At 31.7% G+C, this 23218-nt stretch overlaps 1 protein-coding gene across 1 annotated transcript in view; it reads right to left on the bottom strand.

Annotated features, from left to right (window-relative positions):
- LOC134239523 (L-asparaginase 1-like) overlaps nucleotides 1–5847 on the bottom strand; it is a 28453-nt gene extending 22606 nt beyond the window's left edge. The window contains exons 1-2 of the mRNA XM_062721695.1: nucleotides 5764–5847; nucleotides 692–824 (exon numbers count right to left, since the gene is read on the bottom strand). Of these exons, the coding sequence (XP_062577679.1) occupies nucleotides 692–773 (82 nt within the window). The 5' untranslated portion in view covers nucleotides 774–824; nucleotides 5764–5847. The remainder of the gene's footprint in view (nucleotides 1–691; nucleotides 825–5763) is intronic.
- Between the last annotated feature and the right edge of the window lie 17371 nt (nucleotides 5848–23218).

Genomic DNA, 23218 nt, shown 5'->3' with positions numbered 1-23218 from the left:
ACAGTGAAATAATGCACTACGAATATTCAACATTGTATGTTCTAAAGAAGAAACAATCATGTCTTCAAATTTTTATATTTAAAGAAACAAATTATTTGGTAGAGATTATTATTAAACTGAAAAACTTTAAGCAGTTGACTTTGTTTCAAAAAGAATTAACTTGTAATGTATATTTGTAGTTGGCAGTATGAATAATCCCTTTTAAAGCGAGAAAATAAAAAATTCAAAAAATAAATAAAAATTGATAATTAAAAAAAAAATTAAAAACAAATAAAAAATAAAATATCAGTCAATCAAATATAAATCAATCTAATTTTAAGAGATTTCTCTTCTGTCAAGAAGAAATAAAGCTGGCCCTTGTACTAACACCTTTACATGCTCATGTCATAGAAATATGACGTTACCATTTCCCCGCAAGCACTGTATAGTTCCGTACAATTTCAATAAAGTTTATTGTAATGATAAGAAATAATAATAATTTTAATAAGAAAATTACCTTTTTTAATTTTATAAGAATTTAGCAAGAATAAAATAGAATGAAATTGGCATTAGATGGAAGGTTAAAATAACTTTTTGAGGTACGTGAAAATGATGATTGTTGGGAAACGGTATATGCATCAGTTTGCGTTAGAAATAGAAAACGGCAGATGCGTTAAAATGCGTGACTGCGGGGAAGCTGTTTAATTCTTACCAGACAAACGTCTTTGTCCACTAAAAACTGCGAGAGGTGGAAAGTTTGGAGAATCGAAAGCGTCAAAGTCTGTTGTATTCATTTTTCTTGTTCTATTTCCCCTGAATAATTTGTTGTTGAAGCATAGTGTAACCTTTGAAATCAAAATGTTAATTTTCAATCATTTTAGGGGTACAATACATTTATAACATAACCTGTACAACACACAATACAGGAGAGGTTCATGAAAGCTGTGCTACTGTTACTCCTTTGAGAAAAGTAAATAATTTTAAAAGAAATAAACAATTTTTTTCAGTGAACGTTATGAATAGCAATTGGTCTGTTGGAATATCTCATGATGCGCATTTGCGCAACTTGGAAAATGTGCCGGCAGAGTTATTGTTGTTCATTATGCCATGTTCACTTAAAAATCGTTGTTTATTACTTATGTTTGCATTCTTTGATGTTGTCAAGAATAACAAAGGAAATCTGGGCTTACATAAGGACGCGGCTTGTTGTCTTCAGTAAAGAAAAACACACGGCTATAAAATTAGTAGACCTGATCATTGCACTTTTTCTCTTATAGATCACAAACAATTTATAAAGTGTTTGCCTCTCAAACACAGTTATCTGGATACACGCAGCTCCGTCATCACATTCTCGTAATTGTTGTTTTGATGCAGTTGTGACGTCATCGATCAGTGTTATTCAAACTCTCTGACAAAAATCAATAATTAACACTATGATGAAAAAAAAACAATGCTGTAATAAAGATTATAACTTCAGATTGCTTCTATATGATTATTTATGTTTTTCTATTTATTTTAGAGCTGAAATCCTAATTGAAATCGATATACTATTAAAGAAATTTGGCTTTTCTATTGACTTAACAAAACTTCTAAGTGTTCACTTTAATAAAATTTATGTATTTAAAATCTACTCTATGGAATGGTATAATATTTTCAAATTATTGCAACAAATGAGTCCTCTCAACAATTATAGAAAGAAAACTAAATATCACCGATGAAAACCAATGATATATGACGAACCTTAAAAACAAAAGCCTTACTTTGTGGTACGTGTTTTGTGTAATTAGTAAATTTTTGTGATCATTATCAAAATTTAAAAACCAGTTTCACTAAAAAACACAAAACATTGGCAAAATGACCATTGAGAAAGAAGGGAGAGCCGTTAGAATGTTGATATCTGGACCATCCATGCACCACGTTTTACTAACTTTTATTTCAGTGTTTAGTTGTCCTTGATATTACTTTTAAAAATTAACAATCCGTATCAAAACCCATTTAAACAACATTTTTTGATAGGCTGTGCGTCTTTTTCATCGCCAAGTTAGCACAATTTGAAAGTTTTTGACAAAATTTAACCAAACCGGAAGTGACTTTAATTTCTTCGTCTGAGGCCAAAATTTTGCGTCACACCAGATTTAAAGACAGTTAAATTGTCCTGAAACAATGTTAGAAACATAAAAACAAAAGAATTCAATCGCATTAAAATGATATCGTAGGAAAAAGAAATCGGTGCTTGTGACAGTCTTATATCAGCTCATGTACTCTGAATCATCCTTAAAGCGGTGTCCTTACGTGATAAACGTCCAAGGATATTGACCAAAAGACCTCTGTGTGATGATGCATCTTCAGATCTCCAGATCTAAATCCCATTGAACACATTTTTGATTTTTATAAGAAATTTTAAGCCCCCCCCTTCTACTCAATTTCAATGGTTTGGAAAAAATCTAGGCTTTAGGTGTGGCAGCAGATGGGTCAATCTCATATTCAGGGGTACATTGTATCCAACAGTAAAGTATGTCTTGCAGTAAAAGAGCGAATGGTTGTCTTCCTCCAAAGAAATATCTTTGTGTGAGTTTTCATTTTGAGGGTACATCATTTCCCTGACACTTAGCTAAAAATTCTGACGAGATACTTACATGAAACTTACGCAAAATCGAACTGAAATATGCATTATTAAGCATGAATTAACGAAATTCTTAATTATGTGCATTTTTCTTTAAAACTTAAAAAAGTTTGGTTAACACTTAGAGGTTTGGTTCAGTGTATGTTAAAACAACTAAGCGTGAAGCGCTATCGTTATTTGTACAAATATGCGAAAATATGATAAGGAAAAAAAATAAAATATGGCATTTCTCTTCAATTTTTTTTAAAGTTTTATTATACAATTAAATACATTGACAAAAATCATTTTTTTAAGATATGAATGAGGAATTTTAAATAATTCTGAATTCCTTTTTTCCAGCAAATAATAATAAAAACTTCTATTTATTCCTTTTGCAAAACATTTTATATATAAATATAAATAAACTCGTTACATAAGTGTAGTAGAGTTTGTACTTTGCGAGTGTGAAAAATAATTCCATTCATAGCAGAAGTTGCGTCTATTGTCCCATGGATGCAATTGAAGACTGCAGGTTCATAGTGGGAGAAAGCACAAGGACTGCAAATTCAATCATCCCACTTCAAACAAATTTGTCGATTACTGATTGGATAAAAGCTAATCACATGACGCCCTTAAATTTTCCGTATTACGTCTCCGTTTCCATATTACGTCTCCGTCGAGTCATAATATGAAAATCGGACACGCGATTCCGTTCATAGCGTTGTTATTGTAAATAAAAATTGTGGCTAAGAAACGGTTAATGTAGGAAGTTTAGTTAAATTTCTTGTTACCGTAACGATATAATTATGTTGATTGTTATTGGATTAAAACTAATATTTTCATAATATGCACAAATAATTTTTTTTTATATTGAAAAAGGTCTTCAGCGGGATAAATTCGTTACACAGTCAGTTAGTGACCTAATACGGATTCATACAGGGTGTGAAATGGAAATCCGTATTGGGACTCGGCTTCGCCTTGCCAATACGGATTTACATTTCACATCCTGTATGAATCCGTATTAGATCACTTATTTACTGTGTAACTAATAATACATGAATATCTGGGCATGATTATCATTTAATTACGTACTACTGCTACTAATGATAATAGAATATATGTTTTAAATAGTCAATGTCTACAGTCCAATCGTTTTAGGTATCATAAATAATGATTTTAAAATAGTTAATGAAATAAGTTGTATTTTTATTTCATAATTCTTTAAATAATATAGTTATTTTTCTTTGTTAAATGTTTTTTTTTTCTTTTTCCCATTTTTCTTTGGATATGAATGTCATATATCAACAAATCTAACAACCTAGTCTGAACCATTTTTTCTCGGTCTTCTTACATGAAAATAAGGAAATAAAGAACATCGATCTTTCCCAATGGTCTTAATATTTTTTTTTCAAATATAAATAAGATACGAGGGTTTTTCAAAACGTTCGTGGACTAATGCAAAAAAAAAACAATACCAGTTATTCTGTGCTTAAAAAATTCGTAAAGAAAATTAAGCGACTAAAGTTTAAGAATGTTGTAAGTTTAAGCTTGTTACATTGATAAATTGCCAAATAATATTATAAAGTAAAAAAGACATTATATGATCACTCGGTGCTGTCGTCGTTTAGTTTTACGACGCCAGACAAGTCATAGTTTCTCAAATGCCTGCTCCCTCTGTGTCAATACACTTATCTAGATGAGATTCCTCGGAGTTAAGTTAAAACTTAAACCTGTCTGGCTTGTTTGACAATGTCACGAACAGCTGATTTCAATGCAAAATAAAATAGTAAATGAATGTTGACAAAGAGAAAGATCCTTCCTTGATTATGTCAGTGCAAGTTGCTTGTTTGAGTTCATCATCTTCCACACATAATCAACGTCACTTTTAGACGTTATATTATTGGCTTTTTACACCTTGAATACAAATCAAAATTATAACTGCACATCTTTCATCTTTCTCTCTGAATCTTTGCATTTAAAAACAACTATACTAAATGCATTTTATTCCTCTGTAGGCAGTTTTAACAATCCATAGAACTATAAAAGTTTTTTAGGGGCAAATCTTTACAGAAGGTTTGAAAAAGAAACCCATCCCCGCTTTTGACGTCATTTACAAGCCCTAAATTGTTTTAACATTACTTATACTGTAAAATTTGTGATAAAACTAAGTAATAGATAAGAATTTACAGAGTGGGGTAAAAATTGCTTATCTCGTGGAACAATTGTGTCCCATTCTATGTCTAAATTATTGGGATTTTTTATGTCAAGTTCTCATATATCAAAATGATTTTTCTCAGTTACACTCACGTTAAAAAATTTTCATATTCGTGGTTGTGTCGCTTGGACATGCCATTGCTTACAAACATATATGTTATTTATTAGAAAATAATACATGTTATTGTGGTTTATTCTATAGAGAGAAAAGATGATGCTAAGTAGATATTTCAAAATTCAATGAAGTGCCTAAAGCGGTTTTAATTTATGTCGTTAGTCCACGAACTTTTCGCTAACCCCTTATACATCAGTATCTGAAGTTCTTTTATTCCGAGTTAAACAAGGTACATCGAGCCTACTTTAGATATGAAATAAATATTGTTAATTGATAAATATCGTCGAAATATTTTATCGATGAATTGATTGACTTTTAGATTAATTATGCCTCATACTTATTCAATCACAGATCTGCTAATACATGTAACGGGGCACCAAAAGTACCAATCGGATTTTCGACAGATTATTGTAAGCATTGGTTCTCCTTAAACAACATCGATAATGTCATTGAGAAACTAAAGCATCTTTCTCATATTAACTTCAGACAACAGGACAATGATAAGATATGTAGATTTACTAGTTCCATTTCCAAGAAGCAGCTATGATGTTAAAGACTCCTGTCGTCTTTCATTTATCTTGTGCAATGATTTTGTAAAGATATTGAATTTGGTAAGGTTGAAGGTAATGATTGAGGTAAAATTCATGATATTTAATTTCCGGAATGAGGCTTTAGAGCACATGTTTATACATGTATATTAAATTTTATTTAAATGCCTTACAAAAGTGATAAACATGCATATAAATGACGATGATAATAGGTACTGAATGATTAAATTAATGAATTATTAATTTTCGTGTTTAAACATAATCTTTTACACTTGTTTTCTGTGATTGGCATTTGCCTTTTTTACCTCTGGAATCTTCAATGTTCCAGCAACCAGGACAGCTTTTTCGAAGTTGTTAGCTGCATCACTACCAATATTGAATATTGGAATCTATGAATAAAAAAATATAGAAACCGTTTTCATAAAACAAAAAATGAATAAATAAATTAAGATAAATGAATAAAACATTTATACAGGGTGTTTCAACAAACATGTCTCGACTTTTGATGTCTATATTTTTGCACAATATTAAAATATATATAAAATTATAAATGTATTTAAACGACCATTTTCTTGCAATATCATTGTGTTATAAACAATATAAATTAAAGTCATGACATCTTTTCCATTTACATTTTGATTACATTTTCAAAAGTTAGTTTGTTAAATTTTTCCTTCAGAATTGGATCAATGGATTTTTATAAATTTAACAATACGAGCAGAAAATCTCCGAAATCATCAATAGTAGTGCACAAGATTTTGAAAAAAAAATAATATCATATAAATCCATCTTTCTAGAAAAAAAAAAACATTTCATTAAAAATATCCAAATACAGTGGAGCCTCATTTATCCGGACGCTTTGGTTCCCAGTCAATTTGTCCGGATATGTGAAGCGTCCGGATACCTGAATCACCAGTTAAACAAGACATAATAACATTTTGAATTTCTGTTCCAATAAAAAAGCGTCCGGATACTGAAGCATCCGGATATCTGGCGTCCGGATATCTGAAGGTCCACTGTATATGTCATTAAGGACTTCAGAGAGAAAATAAAGATCGTGACTGAAATATTGTTACATTTTAGAATACATAAAAATGATGTTAAATTGAAAACTGCTCCTGATTATCAAACTTTAAAAATGCCTGTCTTAAAAATAATTGATATACAATTCCCGCAACTTTCATATTGATAAAATTGTTTGGTTATGTGGTAATCTTTTAGAAAAAAAATTGGTTAATACTGTCTAACTTTATACTGAAACCGCATAGTCGGGCCATGTTTGCTTGTATGACAATGTCACAAACAGCTGATTTTATAAGAAAGTCGTATTACACGTACCAATTGCATTGTAATTTCATAATGTGAAAATACATTAACCTGAGGTCAGTACGAAATCCAATGAGCTCATTTTCGTAGGTTAAAAAGAATAAATGTTATGCGTTTTAACGCGAAACTTTCGCGAATAAACGCGTAAATTTAGCGCTAAAACGTGAAACTTCCGCAAATAAAAGCCAAAACTTTCGCGTTATTTCGCAAGATAATATGCATATCGTAATTTTACTCAGGAACATTGATCTTGTCTGACAGATTAGATCATGAACACAGACGGGAACTCTCAGGAACTTATTGATAACATATCATTTCCTCAGAAGATGTACTAGAGAAATGGTGCGAGAATAGGATAGATTAGTCATCAGAATATTTTTCACCTGAAAACCTTACCATTGAATTGATAAAACGAGTTTTACTTTCTTGTACATGTTTTTCAATTGTGTAATCCTTTAGACGGATTCATTTTTAAGGGCAATCTCCACTTGACTCTTTTTTCAAGCTGTTTTTTTAATCGGAAACGTTTACTACAATTGTACCACTAGTATATTAAGCAATTGATCATAATGGACAACAAATTATACACTGTAGAAACATGACTTAAAAGTGAATGAACAATGTATAATTTCATGAGCTTAAGGAAGGCCCACAATTTTACGGATCCGGTTCTAATTTTACACATCAATATAAAATTCAGATTTTCACTTTTCTATTGATATAAATCTTTTCGGGTGATTGAAAATGATTTAGCAAGTATATATTTGTTTATTATAGTGTTATTGTGCATATGAAGCATTTGATATACATTACTTATGGAAATTAACAGATTGGACTCTGTCCATAAGATCTACATGTCATTTAGTACATACACAGACACAGAATTCTTAATTAAACCTAAATCTTTTTAATTTTCTTTTGAGCAAACTAACCTGGGATCTATTTTTATTGATTTAGAGCCTATATCATCCATTTAATTTTTACTTTTTAAAAATTTTGCATTAAATAATTGAAAAAATTGATATTCCAAAAATGGGGGTATATGTCTTCAAAAGACTGTTTTGTTAAAATTTTCTGGTCAACCATCATAAAGTAGCTGTTTTTGTTAACATTAGATATAATTCTTAATAGTTTTAAAGAAAAAATGGCATCTTAACATTTTGGATTTTGAGAATTATAATAAATAAAGATATTTTGAGATTTTTTTCTGAAAGACATGGACAGATTCAACACCAATTTGTTAATGTTTTGCAGTAAAGATTTCAAATATTCTCTTGGCAAATGAATATTTTTGATCTCCACAAGTTTTAACATAAATTTGATGCGATTTGGTGCATAACTAAGAGAAATATGATATAACACTTTTTTTATGTTCAATTTGGCTGTTGAGTTTTTAGAGGTATGTGCGCTGAGACATGTTGTATGAAAATTAACCTGCAAAGATATTTCTTTTATGGGTGTTTTAGTAAGTTTAATTTAAGACTTGTTCAAGGTATTCAAATTGAAAAATTTTCAGTTTGACAGAAAAGTCTGAAAGTATGGACCTACCTTAACGGGTCATATGATGCAGTTTAAATAACAATTATAATTGGATATTGTTAATTACAAAATTATTGAGGAGGGGTCTCTAAAGTTTCTCCAATATTTACATATTGGGGTATAGAGAAGTTCGTGGACTAGCCATAAATAAAAAACAATGAAGAGTTTGTACATTTTGAATTGTCAATGTTTTCGTAAGCAATTGAATGACGACGTGGTGCAAAAAAAAAAGGATATCGTATTTCCAAAGTGAATCCAACGGAGACAAATGAAATCTGCTATCAAATTTTCACAAATGCATTGTGACACAATTGAGAAATTTACCTCATTATGTCAATTTTTTGAGATCCTGATCTCTTTTAATAAAATGATTTTAAATTCTCTAGAGAGTGCATAAAAAGACGCCGGAAAGGGTGCTTTCTCCGAAATTATTAATCTGGAAGATTAACATTTGCAAAACGTGCATAAACTTTGCATTGTTTGAACAGCATTGAGAAAGAAAAATTGTTACAGTAAAGATGGATTCAATAGCCAGAAAGCTTAAAATTTATCGTGTGTTAGTCCAAGATCAAAATAGCCTTTTGCTTATCATTGTAATGAATAAACTTGATGACAAAATCAAAAGAAAGTTGAGACTTAAGCAAATGGCTGGCTAAACTGCAAAAGTTACGCGTTATAACGCGAAAGTCACGCGTTTATTCGCTAAAGTTTTGCGTTATAATGCGAAACTTACGCGTTTTTTCGCGAAAGCTTCGTGTTATAAGGCGAACATTTTATTTTTTTACCTATGAAAATGAGCTCATTGGGCTTTCGTAGGTCAGAGCTGCCTCATCAGTTTAATGTATAGATATAAAACTCTGAATCCTATTATTCTGAAACTAGAAACAAAGCCAGAAACCATTATTTCTCTCTGAATTAAAAATATGAAAATTGTACGTTTATAGAATCCAAGCAATTGCACAACGATTGACATGTCATTTAATTCTAGATAATACCTAAAAAGCGAATATTTAATAAGGAAACTCTACGTAAAATAATCGAACAGTCAGTAGAGTTGCAGTCAACACTATATCTAAACTTCATCGACTTTGAAAAGGCTTTTTATAGTGTTGATGGAAAAGCCTTCTTAAAATTACTCCTGGATTATGCAACGCCTCCTTTCCCTCATCAACTTCATACATATACAACAACGCATGGGTAATAAGGATGCATTCAGAATATTCTTACTAGAATAAATCAGTAATACATTATGACGTCTTAGGAAAGATGACGTTAATTTTAAAACACAAGATTCTGTGATGTTGGTATTTAGAGATGTAATTTAAATAAAAATGAATAGAAACACGTAAACATTAACAAAAAACGGTTTTCATTGTATTATGCTGTATCAGTCATTTACATTATAATCGACCACCGATAATGCCATAAGAGTACAATAGTACATCAAGTTACTTTGGAATTGATCATATTTTGTAAAAACAATTTTGGCTAAGACACGTACATGTAAATGGGGGTTTAGAAACAAACATTGCAAATATTATGTGATTCGTATTGGGTTAAATTTTATTAAATACGTTTATTTATTTTCATTTATCATATTTTCTTTCGAAGACAGTCAGCTAATTACGTATCCAGTTCGGCCTTTCCTCTGCCATTCGTGATAAAAAAAATAATGCAAAAGAACAACAGTAAGCTGGGTATTTCAAAACCTCAGATTTGTACAGATCAAAAGCTTCTAAATTACTTGGAGAGTGCTGCAAGAATCCCAAAGTAAGCATGGTTTAACGAAAAATCCCGGGTTATATGGATAACATTCAACATAACGGGTAAGGTTTAGTGCGAATGTGTGAAATAATTAAGGTCTTCCGTCTCCAACGGAAGACCTCATTGTTTTCGTTCGGTTTCTTTTTCCCTATTATTAAGGTCTTCCGTCTTCACGGAAGACCTTATAGTGATTCTATTGTTTCTTATTATTATTATTCTTATTATTAAGGTCTTCCGACTTCCTTCGGAAGACCTTATTGTTTTCCGTCGGTTTCCTATTATTATTAAGGTCTTCCATCTTCACGGAAGACCTTATAGCGATTCTATTGTTTCTTATTATTAAGGTCTTCCGACTTCCTTCGGAAGACCTTATTGTTTTTCTTCTGTTTTCTATTATTATTATTAAGGTCTTCCGACTTCCTTCGGAAGACCTTATTGTTTTCCTTCTGTTTTTTATTATTATTATTATTATTATTATTCTTTTTTCATAGTATAGCCGATATCTCAGCTATGAGTGGACAGATTTCAACGATTTTCTCAGGGAAGATGCATCATAAGAATATCTCCAGACGTGTTTTTCATTTTTTCAAAATTTACTTCCGTTCGCGATTTTTGGGGATTTTTGTATTTTTTAAAAGGCATTTTGTCCAGCAGTTTTCTCGAGAACGGCTGAAGATATGAACATGAAACTCACTGAGGTGATAGAACATCGAACTCCATTATGGGGAACGACCTTTATTTTTCGTCGTCGGCACTTCCGGTTGCAAACGGAAGTGAATTCAAAAAGTCCGATTTTTCAACTTTTTTGTTTTTCAATATTTTTCTTTAGGATTTACAGGGTTTATAGAGTGTCTTAAGAGAATTCTAAATATGTGTTCAATATCTTGATGCGTGCATATATTGAAAAGATATGACCAAACCAAACTTTATCCCACTGTCGGGGGTTCGAATCCCGCTGTGGGCGTTGACATTTTTTTTTCTTTGTTTCTGTCTTTTTTCAGTTGCAAATGAATTTTCTCTCTTTTTTAACATGTATGGAATATTTTCCCGATTTTTAAAAACTATTTTTGAGATATTTTGAGGAATACTGGTAATAATCATGAGATATGTTGAGAGGCTGCTGTAAAGGAACGTAAACGAAAAAAATACATTCTGAAATTTTATGGGATGACGCAGCATAGAATTCTAACGAAAACCGGTCGGAAGACCTGCTTGTTGCACCAGCAACAAGAACGCATCTAGTTATTATTATTATTATTCCACTTTTCATAGTACAGGTCATATCTCCGCTGTGCGTGATTCAATTTGAACGATTTTTTCAGGGATGATGCATCATGTTAGTATCTCCAGGGGTGTCCTTCACTTTTTCGAAATTTACTTCCGTTCGCGTTTTTTGGGGAAATTTGTATTTTTTAAATGGAATTTTGTCGCAAAAAATTCTCGAGAACAGTAACAGATATAAAACTGAAAATTACGGACGTGATAGAACATCGAATGTAGATGTGTTGATCGACCTTCATTTTTCGTCGTTCTGACTTCCGGTCGCAAACGGAAGTGAAATCTAAAAGTCTAATTTTTCAACTTTTTTGTTTTTCACTATTCTTCTTTGGAAATCACAGGGTTGATAGAGTATCTTTTAAAAACTCTAAATATGTTTTCAACATTTTCATGCGTGCATTTGTTGCAAAGATATAACCGATCCAAACTTTGTCTCACTGTCGGGGGTTCGAATCCCGCTGGGGGCGTTGCAAAATGTTTTCTTTGTTTCTGTCTTTTTTCAGTTGCATATGACTTTTCTTTCTTTTTTATAATGTATGGAAGATTTTGTCGATTTTTAAAAGCTATATTTTGAGATATTTTGTGGAATAACTGTAATAATCACGATCTATGTTGAGAGACTGCTGTCAATGAAAGTAAACGATAAAAATACATTCTGAAATTTATTTCATGGCCTGACGGAGCAGAGATTTCTAACGAAAAGTCGGGCGGAAGACCTGCTTGTTGCCCTAGCAACAAGAACGCATCTAGTTATTATTATTATTCCACTTTTCATAGTACAGGTCATATCTCAGCTGTGCGTGGACGAATTTTAACGATTTTTTCAGGGATGATGCATCTTGTGAATATCTCCAGGGTTGTCCCTCACTTTTTTGAAATTTTTCTCCGTTCGCGATTTTTGGGGAAATTTGTATTTTTTAAATGGAATTTTGTCGCAAAAAATTCTCGAGAACGGCAAAAGATATGAAACTGAAACTTGCTAAGGTGATAGAACATCGATTGTAGATGTGTTGATCGACCTTCATTTTTCGTCGTTTTGACTTCCGGTCGCAAACGGAAGTGAATTCAAAAAGTCTAATTTTTCAACTTTTTTGTTTTTCAATATTTTTCTTTTGAATTTACAGGGTTTATAGAGCGTCTTCAAAAATATCTATATATGTTTTCATTTTCTTCATGCGTGCGTTTATTGCAAAGATATGACCGAACCAAAATTTGTCTTACTGTCGGGGGTTCGAATCCCGCTCGGGGCGTTCCCCAAATTTTTTCTTTGTTTTTGTCTTTTTTCAGATGCAAATTACTTTTCATTCTTTTATAACAACTTTGGAAGATTTTGTCGATTTTTAAAAGCTATATTTGGAGATATTTTGTGAAATACCTGGAACAATCACGATCTGTGTTGAGAACCTACTGTAAATGAACGTAAACGAAAAAAAATACTTTATGAAATCTATTTCATGGGATGACACAGCAAAGATTGCAAAGAGAAGTCGGTCGGAAGACCTGCTTGTTGCCCCAGCAACAAGAACGCATCTAGTTATTAAGGTCTTCCGTGAAGAAGGTCTTCCGTCTTCACGGAAGACCTTATAGTGATTCTATTGTTTCTTATTATTATTAAGGTCTTCCGTTTCAGACGGAAGACCTTATAGTGATTCTACTGTTTTTTCTTATTATTATTATTATTATTTTTTTCCCCAAATCTTGTCGGCAAGATTTCTCAGAGATGGCTGGACAGATTTTCATGAAATTTTCAGGGATGATAGAGAACTAAAATACGCCCAGGCGTTTTTTTCCTTTTTTCAAAATTCTCTTCCGGTCGTCAGATTTGTCCGATTTCCGCTTTTTTCAAAATAATTTTGTCTAAGTCATATCTCAGAAACGGTAAGAGATAAAGATACCAAACTTATATGAGTAATAGATCTTAATAAGTAGGCATGTCCATTTGGGTTAAGATTGTCCGCCGTCACTTCCGGTCGTCACAGGAAGTGATCAAAGAAATCGAAAATTTCAACTTTTCTTTCATGAAACTTTTTTAGCATCACATTATAGCATTTTATTTGTTGTTTCGATGTATATCAGTCCCACTGGAAACAAAAACGACAACTTCCGGTTATAAGAGAAAAACTGCATAATTCGAGTATTTTTCTTTCCCATAAATATGTTTTATAGATAAAGTATTTGTAATGATTTTAAGATATGTTATCTAGACTGCAAATATCTACAGTAACGTCAAATATTTTTGTAAAATTCACTTCCGGTCGCGTGATTTCCTGTCCTCAAAATGAGAAGTTATCATAGCTAGATCTCGTAAACGGTAAGAGATGAAGAAACTACACTTATGGGAATGATAGATCTTAATGAGTAGATAAATTCATTTGGGATACGATCGTCCGCCGTCACTTCCGGTCGTCACAGGAAGTGATCAAAGAAATCGAAAATTTCAGTTTTTCTTTATGGAACCCTTCTTGGCGTCACATTATTGCATCTTATTTGTTGTTTTGAAGTATGTCAGTCCCACCGGAAGCAAAAACGACACCTTCCGGTTATAAGAGAAAAACTACATAATTTGAGTATTTTTCTTTCCAATAAATATTTTTATAGATAAAGTATTTGTAATGATTTGAGGGTATGTTATCTAGACTGCAAATATCTACAGTAACGTCAAATTTCTTTTTAAAATTCACTTCCGGTCGTGTGATTTCCTGTCCTCAAAATGAGAATTTATCATAGCTAGATCTCGTAAACGGTAAGAGATAAAGACACCAAACTTTTATAAATGGTAGATCTTCATGAGTAGACAAAACCAGTTGGAATAAGATTGTCCGCCGTCACTTCCGGTCGTCACAGGAAGTGATCAAAGAAATCGAAAACTTCAACTTTTCTTTATGGAAACATTTTTTTGCATCACATTATAGCATCTTATTTCTAGTTTTGAAACATGTCAATACCACCGGAAATAAAAACGGCAACTTCCGGTTATAAGAGAAAAATACCTTATATGAGTATTTTTCTTTCCCATTAATATTTTTTGTAGATAAAGTATTATAGGAGTGATAGATCTTGATGAGTAGGCAAATTCATTTGGGTTAATATTGTCCGCCGTCACCTCCGGTTGTCACAGGAAGTGATCTAAGAAATCGAAAATTTCAACTTTTCTTTAATGAAACATTTTTTGCATCACATTATAGCATTTTATTTGTAGTTTCAAAATATATTAGTCTTACCGGAAATAACAACGACAACTTCCGGTTATAAGAGAAAAACTACATAATTTGAGTATTTTTCTTTTCCATAAATACTTTTTAAAGATAAAGTATTTGTAATGATTTTTTGATATGTTATGCAGACTGCAAACGTCTACAGTAATGTATAATATCTCGGAAAAATTCACTTCCGGTCGCATGATTTCCTATCCTCAAAATGAGAAGTTATCATAGCTAGATCTCGTAAACAGTAAAAGATTAAGACACCAAACTTATATGAGTAATAGATCTTGATTAGTAGGCAAGACCATTTGGGGTAAGATTGTCTGCCGTCACTTCCGGTCGTCATAGGAAGTGATCAAAGAAATCGAAAATTTCAATTTTTCATTTATGAAACTTTTTTTGCATCACATTATAGCATCTTATTTGTAGTTTCGAAATATGTCAGTCTCACCGGAAACAAAAAACGACAATTTCCGGTTATAAGAGAAAAACTACATAATTTGAGTATCTTTCTTTCCTTAAAATTTTGTATAGTTAAAGTATTTTTAATGATTTTCAGATATGTTATTCAGACTGCAAATGTCTACAGTAAAGTCTAATATCTCAGTAAAATTCACTTCCGGTCGCGTGACTTCCTGTCCTCAAAATAAGAAGTTTTCATAGCTAGATCTCGTTAACGGTAAGAGATTAAGACACCAAATTAATAGGGATGGTAGACCTTGATGAGTAGACATATCCTTTGAGTTTAAGATCGTCCGCCGTCACTTCCGGTTGTCACAGAAAGTTATCAAATAAATCAAAATTTTAAACTTTTATTTATGGAATCTTTCTTAGTATTACCTTATAGCATCTTACTTGTAGATTCGAGATATGTAGTCCCACTGGAAACAAAAACGACGACTTCCAATTATGAAAGAAAAACTGCATAAATTGAGTATCGTTCTATCCCATAAATATCTTTTATAAAAAAAAGTATTTGAAATGATTTTGGGACATTTTATTCAGACTGTAAATGTCTAGAGTAACCTCAAATATCTTCTTTTAAAATTTACTTTCTTCAGGTCACGTGATTTCTTGTCCTCAAAATGAGACCTTTGACCCTTACTCAAAAAGTAATAAAGAAGTTTACCTCTCTCTCTCTCTCTCTCTCTCTCTCTCTCTCTCTCTCTCTCTCTCTCTCTCTCTCTCCTTGATCTGTGACCTTGATAAATGACCTTGACCTTTGACCCCATTGACCCAAAGGTCACAATCAAGCTTAAGTATGTGGAGGTATTAACAACTCTCATTTTAACAAATGCTTATAAAATACCCCCCCCCCTACCGTCCCTTAAAAAAATCAATAGCAACATAGAAAAAACTTCTACCTCTGAAAAGACACCACAGATTGACATAAGATTAAGGATTTTAGTAGAAGACACCTTAAAGAAAGTGTCCTAAGAGTTTTACTGTGAGTCTCTTGAGTATAATGAAATTCTACGGATTATCGGCAAAAACTGCATTTTTTTCTGTCTGAAATTTAAATTCTGATGGGCATAAAATGAATTAAAGCTTGTATTGGCTATTTCTTCATTTGTTGTTAATATCATTCGATTCTCCTGCTCTAATACGATATTTTTATACCAAGTATTCTAGCTTTCTTTGGTATGTGGAATTTATTTCAATTTTATTTAGATTTAATATTAATTGAATGAATCTTGATTTCATTTGAAATTTGATTTTTTTTTTCTAGAATAACACAATCTTATAAGAAATAGCGACTTTCTGCATAGTAAAAAGCAATACACGTTTCTTTCCTGTGTTTCCCATCTAGAAATACATGTTTGGAATTTTATTTATGCTACTTACAATGAATTTAATCCACACACATATTCCATACCTATTTTGGTCAGGAATGTTAAAATCCGAACCCGATTCTCTGTTTTCCTTTCTCTATAATTACAAACTGCCTTGCATCTCTCGCTCATGTTTCTCACATGCTCTTAAATAATTTATCGCCATTCATTTCAAATATCAAACAACTCAAATCGGACATTTTTCAAACATCTCTTTAATACATGTATAATGCACATATGATGCAGGTACACATGGGACATTTCACAACGTTTTCACTTACGCTTCCGTCTTGATGCGCAGATCAAATGCATGTTATTCATATTATTAGGTATATCATAATTTTAATCAGAACCTACCCCTTACATCTTAACACGAAAACAATCTCATTCAAGCTAATATATACACCTAGGAGCGTGTTACAATTTTTTTAACGTGCTCTCTTTGCGTGATCAATGAATTTGTGGTTATCCCCGAGTCGACTCTAATAATCCAGGAAGTCTGTTTAGAGTATATTTACAGCAAACTGCGAGCCCGATCTAAAATCCTAGTAGAGAAATGAGAATTTTGCTGTTTTATTTATTTTCTTGCTTTTCTTCTACTTTTTTCAGCCCAAATGATATCGAAATGCTTAAAAGGGTGGAGAGGCCGATAATTGTCCACTGAACAATTAGTCTACTAGTTTATTATATGTTTGTCTTTTTTAAAATAGAAAAAAAAACATCCTGCGTGCAGATTAATAGAGGAGGACGGAAGACCTTCTTTGTTGCTGTAGCAACAAGAGTTTCTAGTTATTCTTATTATTATTATTCTTTTTTTTGACAAAATTTTGTGCAGGCGATTTCTCGAGAACTATTCAGCGGTTTTCAACGAAACTTTCACAGAATATGTGTTATAATATGAAGTTGTTACTTTTGAAGGAGAATTTAGAAAATACGATTCCGGTTCCAAGTTATGGACAATTTCCTGATTTTAAAATGCAATTTTGTCGCCCCTTTTTATCGAAAATAGCTGAGTATATGAACTAGAGACTAATTGGAGATGATAGATCATGACTTTGTGGTTTGCAGAATCGTCTTTTCTTGCGTCGTCAGTACTTCCGGTCGTTACGAATTGCAAACTTAAAAAAATCGTATTTTCTAACTTTTTTGTTTTTCGGTATTTTTCATTTATATTTGGTATGGTAGTAGAAGCCCTCCGTATAATGCTTACTATTTAATTTGTTTGAATGTCGATAAATCTAAACTCTAGATATTAGCATTCAAAAATCTGAAGCGGGTCCAAAATGGCGGCTGTCTCTGTCAACGCCGACATTTCGCAATAGTGGTTTACGGAGGCAGTCGAGCGTTTACTTGAACGAAAGTAACATAAGAATAAATGAAATGTAAAGGAATACTTGGATTGTCACGTCGTAGTTTCGTTGCAGTTCTGTGTCAAGCTAACGTCTTCTATAATTGGTTTTGGCTGGTTTTCAAAGTAGAAAAACAAAAGACTATTGAGCACAATGTGCAAATGAAATTCGATACCTTATATATTTTGTTAATAACTGAAAAACATATAAGTAATACTTTCTCAAAAAAGAATATCAATTAATATTGTCAGTATAAATCTTCACCACTGTTTTTCCTATACACACTTGTGTCATATTAAACTATAAATAAGACAAAAATAAGATAACGATTTTTTTAAAGATCGCTTTATGGAGTTTATTTTAGCATTCTTGTTTCAAAGACCTGATTCAAGTTATTGAGCATAAATGATTTCTGATTCCTTGACCATCAAAGGGCGAGCCATGTTTTCCGGCGAAACGTTTCAACCTTTTTCAATTAACTAATCGGGATAGTTAAGTTTGGGGATAAACAGGAAATTGAAAAAAAAAAATCATAACCGTTTCACCGCTTTAGTGTTACAAGCATATATACAATATGGACTTTTTAAAATGTGTTAAATATACTTTCTAAATCTGGAATCTTAGGCTATGAGAACGTACGTAGAGCTATCACACCTATTTAATAGAACATTCCAAAGAAAAAGCGCGAAGATTAACTCGTGGCGTTTGGCGCTAAATTTTGAATAGTGACCTGCCTTTCATAATTTTAAGAGAGAGGCACTGCTTCGTAAATATGTACAAGTAGATTTAGTGTAGATGTCCCTATAGTGTAATATTTAGTGCGTTGAAATTTTGTGCTGGCGACTTGGGTTCAATCCCCTTGTGTGCAAATCGTTTTTTACATTTTCAGCACGATGATTTTACGTTTTCTTTCCGGAATCGGACGGAAGACCTCTCGTTGCTCGCAACGAGTTTCATCTAGTTATTAAGGTCTTCCGTTTCCAACGGAAGACCTTATTGTTTTCGTTCGGTTTCTTTTTCCCTATTATTATTATTTTTTTTCTTACCGATTTTTGTGCAAGCGAGTTCTCGGAAACGGCTTGGTCGATTTTCACGAAACTTTCAGATCTGATAGATATTGGTCTGAACCTTTTTGGAAATTTTTTATAAGTACGTCGTCACTTCCGGTCGTGAGATATGGACGATTTACTGATTTTAAAAGGGTCAGCTTGTCCGGGCAATCACTAAAAAACGAATGAAGATATTGACTTGAGATTTTCAGTGAAGGTAGAGGAAGGATTGGTGAATTCCTTTTTTGAGTCTATATCTTTCCAGCGCAAAAGGCGTTGAAGCTCGCCTGAGCTCATTATAATTATAATATTTCTGACCATCAAATTTTGTGCACGTAATTTCTCGAAGACTACTGCATGGATTTTTATGAAATTTGCAGGAACAATGTGTTGCTATATGCAGTTACTATATCCTGGAGATTTTTTGAAAATTCCTTTCTGGTGCCAAGTTACGGACAATTATCTGATTTTAAATTGACATTTTGTTCGTGGATAATCTAAAGAACGGTTAAAGATATCACTGTGGAACTTTCAGGGATTATAGATCGAGATAAGTACTATCGAAGACGCGATCTTTTGTACGTCGTCTATACTTCCTGTCGTAACGGCATGCAAAGAAAAAAATTCAAATTTTTAAACTTTTTTGTTTTTCAATATTTTCAAATCATATTAGTATGGTTGATAGAAACATTTCTCATTAGGCTGAATATATAATTTGTTTGTAAATTGATGAATTCGAACTCGAGATATTAACATTCAAAAGTCTGAAGCGTGATCTTAATGGCGTCGGTCTCTGTCAATTCCGACATTTCGCAATAGGGGTTTACAGAGGCAGCTGAGCGTTTGCTTGAACGAAAGTAACATAAGGAACAATGAAATGTGAAGGGATACTTGGATTGTCACGTCGTAGGTTCGTTGCAATTCGGTGTCAAACTACATTTATTATCCAAGGTCTACTTACAAGTCTTCTTTAATTGGTTTTGGTTGTTTCTCAAAGTAGAAATAGAAAAGAATTGATGTGCAAACGAAGTACAATATTTATATCTTTTGTTTTGCATAATGGTAACACATAGCTTAAATCATAGTTAAAATTAATAGTTTTTCAAGAATGTAGTAGGTAAAAAACGTGACCACTGTTTTCCCATGCACACTTGTGTCATATTAAATCAATAGAAAGGACAACTGTTACAATAAGAAAATATTTTATTTTTAAAGATAACAATTTTTCAAAGACCGTTTAATTGACCTATATAAACATTTTATTTTCTCAATGCAAGTTATTGAAGATAATAGAATCTTATTTCTTGACCCTCGTAGGGCGATCGAGGCATTTTTTTCGGTGAAACATACCACCTTTTTCATGAAAGTGTAAGTAATCGGCATAGTCAACTTTCGTGATTGAAAATTGAAAAATTACCAATTAATAGCTGTTTCGCTGCTTTAGTGTTATTTGCCTATATACGATATGTTTCATGTGTGTGTTATACTTTCCACACCTCAAAATTTAGGCTAGGCGATAAGAACGCTCTTTTGTTATTTGATTGAAGCTATCTCACCTATTTAAGGTAGAGATTGATAGGTTGTCAACAAAAAAAACTACCCATTGAATTTTTCTGAATTTTTTATATGTTTGTGTTTAGTCCTTGTTCTAAATCATATCAAAAATTCAAGGTAGGTCATCGGGCTAGTTTAAGAGAAATTCGACAATTCTAATATAGCCTTCATCAACCACCGAAGAGCTGAAAAAGCAGGGTAAAATAAAATAAGAATATGATATGAAAAGGGCTGTAAATTTTTTATTGATATATCAATTATCATTTGTCTTATATGAATTCAAACATCTGTCTATATGGATTAATATTTGACATCAATCTCAAATCTATCAAGCATTGTAAGCGAAAAAGAGAATTACATTTACCAAGATGCATCGTCAAATTAGGTTAAAATATTGCCTATTCATTGCACAAAGTCTCACACTTCTGCTTCCACTGTGAAAAAATTACCCATCAAATTTCTTTTTTTATTGCATATTATAGTTAGCCTATAAGTGTCTTAAATTTTAGAAAAAAATCATACTACATAATGGGGTTTAAATTCAACCTGGAACAAGTTTATTATCTTACACCCTACCCTACCCCCTTTCTATAGAAGGATGCAATTTTAAAGAATATGGTGACTAAGAGAGATTATCAAGAATTTATCAAAATATTTCACAGAGAATGAGTAAATTCTTTGTAATATTCTTCTAAATTACATTTTGTATCACAAAAACAATTTTTACATGTACACCTAGACAAACGTTGCTCTGGTTGACCTTTTTGCACTTACATTAAAAAAGATAAGAACTTTCCTTTATATTGTTCAAATTGTCTTTCATAGATGGAATTAATCAAAATATTTCAAAGAAAATGAGTAAAATTCCAAGTAATATTCTTCTAAATTACATTCTATATCACAAAAAACAATTCATACATGTACACCTGGACACATGTTGCCCTGCTTGACCTTTTTGCACTTATATTAAAAAAGATAAGAACTTTCCTTGATTTCGTTCAAATTGACTTTGTAGATTTATTATACATATGATTCTTGGATGAATTATCAATGACAATGTGTTTTGACCAATTCTGTGCATAAGTAAACTGGTTTTATTATCTTCCTTTGACAACAATAGAATGATTAATTTCACTTTTCTTTTAACAATTCCTTTTTTATTCCAAATACATGTACGACATAAATAAGAAAACCCAGTGATTGTGAAGTTTTGAACACGGAATCAATCCACAGCATGTTATCCTTGTTTTAAAAACATTCAGATAAAAATGTGTTATGTATTACACTGTTAAATGAAGACTGCCTGGTCATCAGTTGTCAGATATTAATACACTGAAGCATGGTAAAAAAATGCTAAATACATGGTAAAAAGTGCAGGAAAATTGGGTGATTTGGTTATCATTGCATACATACAAAAATAGTGTAATAATTTACAAAAAAAAACATACAATGTATTAGAGGTAATAATTTGTAACTTTAAAGTATAGATTTTTCAAACAGATTCATAAAATTAGAGGAATCCCACCATAAACTGTATGTGATACTTTACAATTTTTAAACTCATGATGTAGTTCAACAAAATAAAGTGAATACATTCAGTACATGTACGGTAATAGGATAAACTTGCTATTTTGCTTTTTGTCTTATTGGCTAACAAAGATCAATGTAAACATGTACATGCATTTTTAATTGCCATTGTATGCAGCCAGTTGCGTCATGTTCAAGGATCCTGACAATTCTGTTGTTTTTATTTCAATATAACAAAGGTGTTCTTTCACAAGGAACTGCAGTAAGCAAAATTCACTCTGTATATTCAGATTTTGAAGCATGTGTTATGGTGTGATATGTCCGTTCCTCTTTTCCGTCTCCTTCTGGTAGTTCTTTTTCTGAAAAGAACAAAATATTTTAATACAATAAGAATGAAAATACATGTTTTACTTCTTTCTTACACTGCAAACATAGTATGACTATGTCTTTATGAATATAAGACACTTTTGAGATACCTTTTTTATATAATGTCATGAATTTTTAAAATTAAATGCATATAAAGTCAGCCTCATTAATCTGGGCACTTTTGCTCCCAAGGAAATTATTTGGATTAATGAATTGTCTTAATTAAACAAACTAGTAAATAAGGATAAAGATCAAATATTTTAGTTTCTAAATGTAGGCCACACTCTAAGGCCAAGACCATGGGGTTAAAGGAAAAGAAATATAAAACGTAAAATACAAAGACTCAGCACAAACTGTTCAAGAGTTAATACCAAAGGATCAAGTTTTTGTGGAAATAAAAAAACTACATGTACCTGTCAGTGACACATCAATGCATATACAACTAGCAACCTAACAATTATATGTTATATGTGGAATTAAGATACTTTTCTTTTTACATCTTATTCCATTTTTTAAATTCAGTTTCGTCCCTAATTACCTTATTGATATAAATCCAATATTCTTTTGTAACACTGCAGATGAGACTTGATTAGCCAAGGATCCTATATTTCCATGGGATCTGTAACATGATGAAAATAAAATAAAGTAAATAGCTTGATCTATTTAAAAAAAATGTAGAATTTATTAACAATTTTGATTTATTTTGCAAATTTAGCTATGATAATGTGAAGAGGTCAATATTAAAAGAACATGTCAATTACAAGTTTTTTAACAAAACTGACTTCTTCATATTATCATACCAATTCTTTGGTGCTTTAGTTGAAACAATTTCAGTCAAGTTAGAAAACATCTTTACATTTTACAGTCTTTTTGGTTATTCAGTTTTGAATTCAATTTATAACATGACTTTTTATATGTTTATACACAAATATTTAACCATACATGTATTTAAGTCAATAGAACACCTATATGT

This window comes from Saccostrea cucullata, unplaced genomic scaffold (assembly GCF_032062105.1).
Source record: "Saccostrea cucullata isolate Sc308-1 unplaced genomic scaffold, CSIRO_AGI_Scuc_v1 ctg3127, whole genome shotgun sequence".
In the NCBI taxonomy this organism is placed as follows: Eukaryota; Metazoa; Mollusca; class Bivalvia; order Ostreida; family Ostreidae; genus Saccostrea; species Saccostrea cuccullata.
The sequence above is the reverse complement of the archived record's forward strand: the minus strand, read 5'-3'. Positions and strand labels throughout refer to the sequence as shown.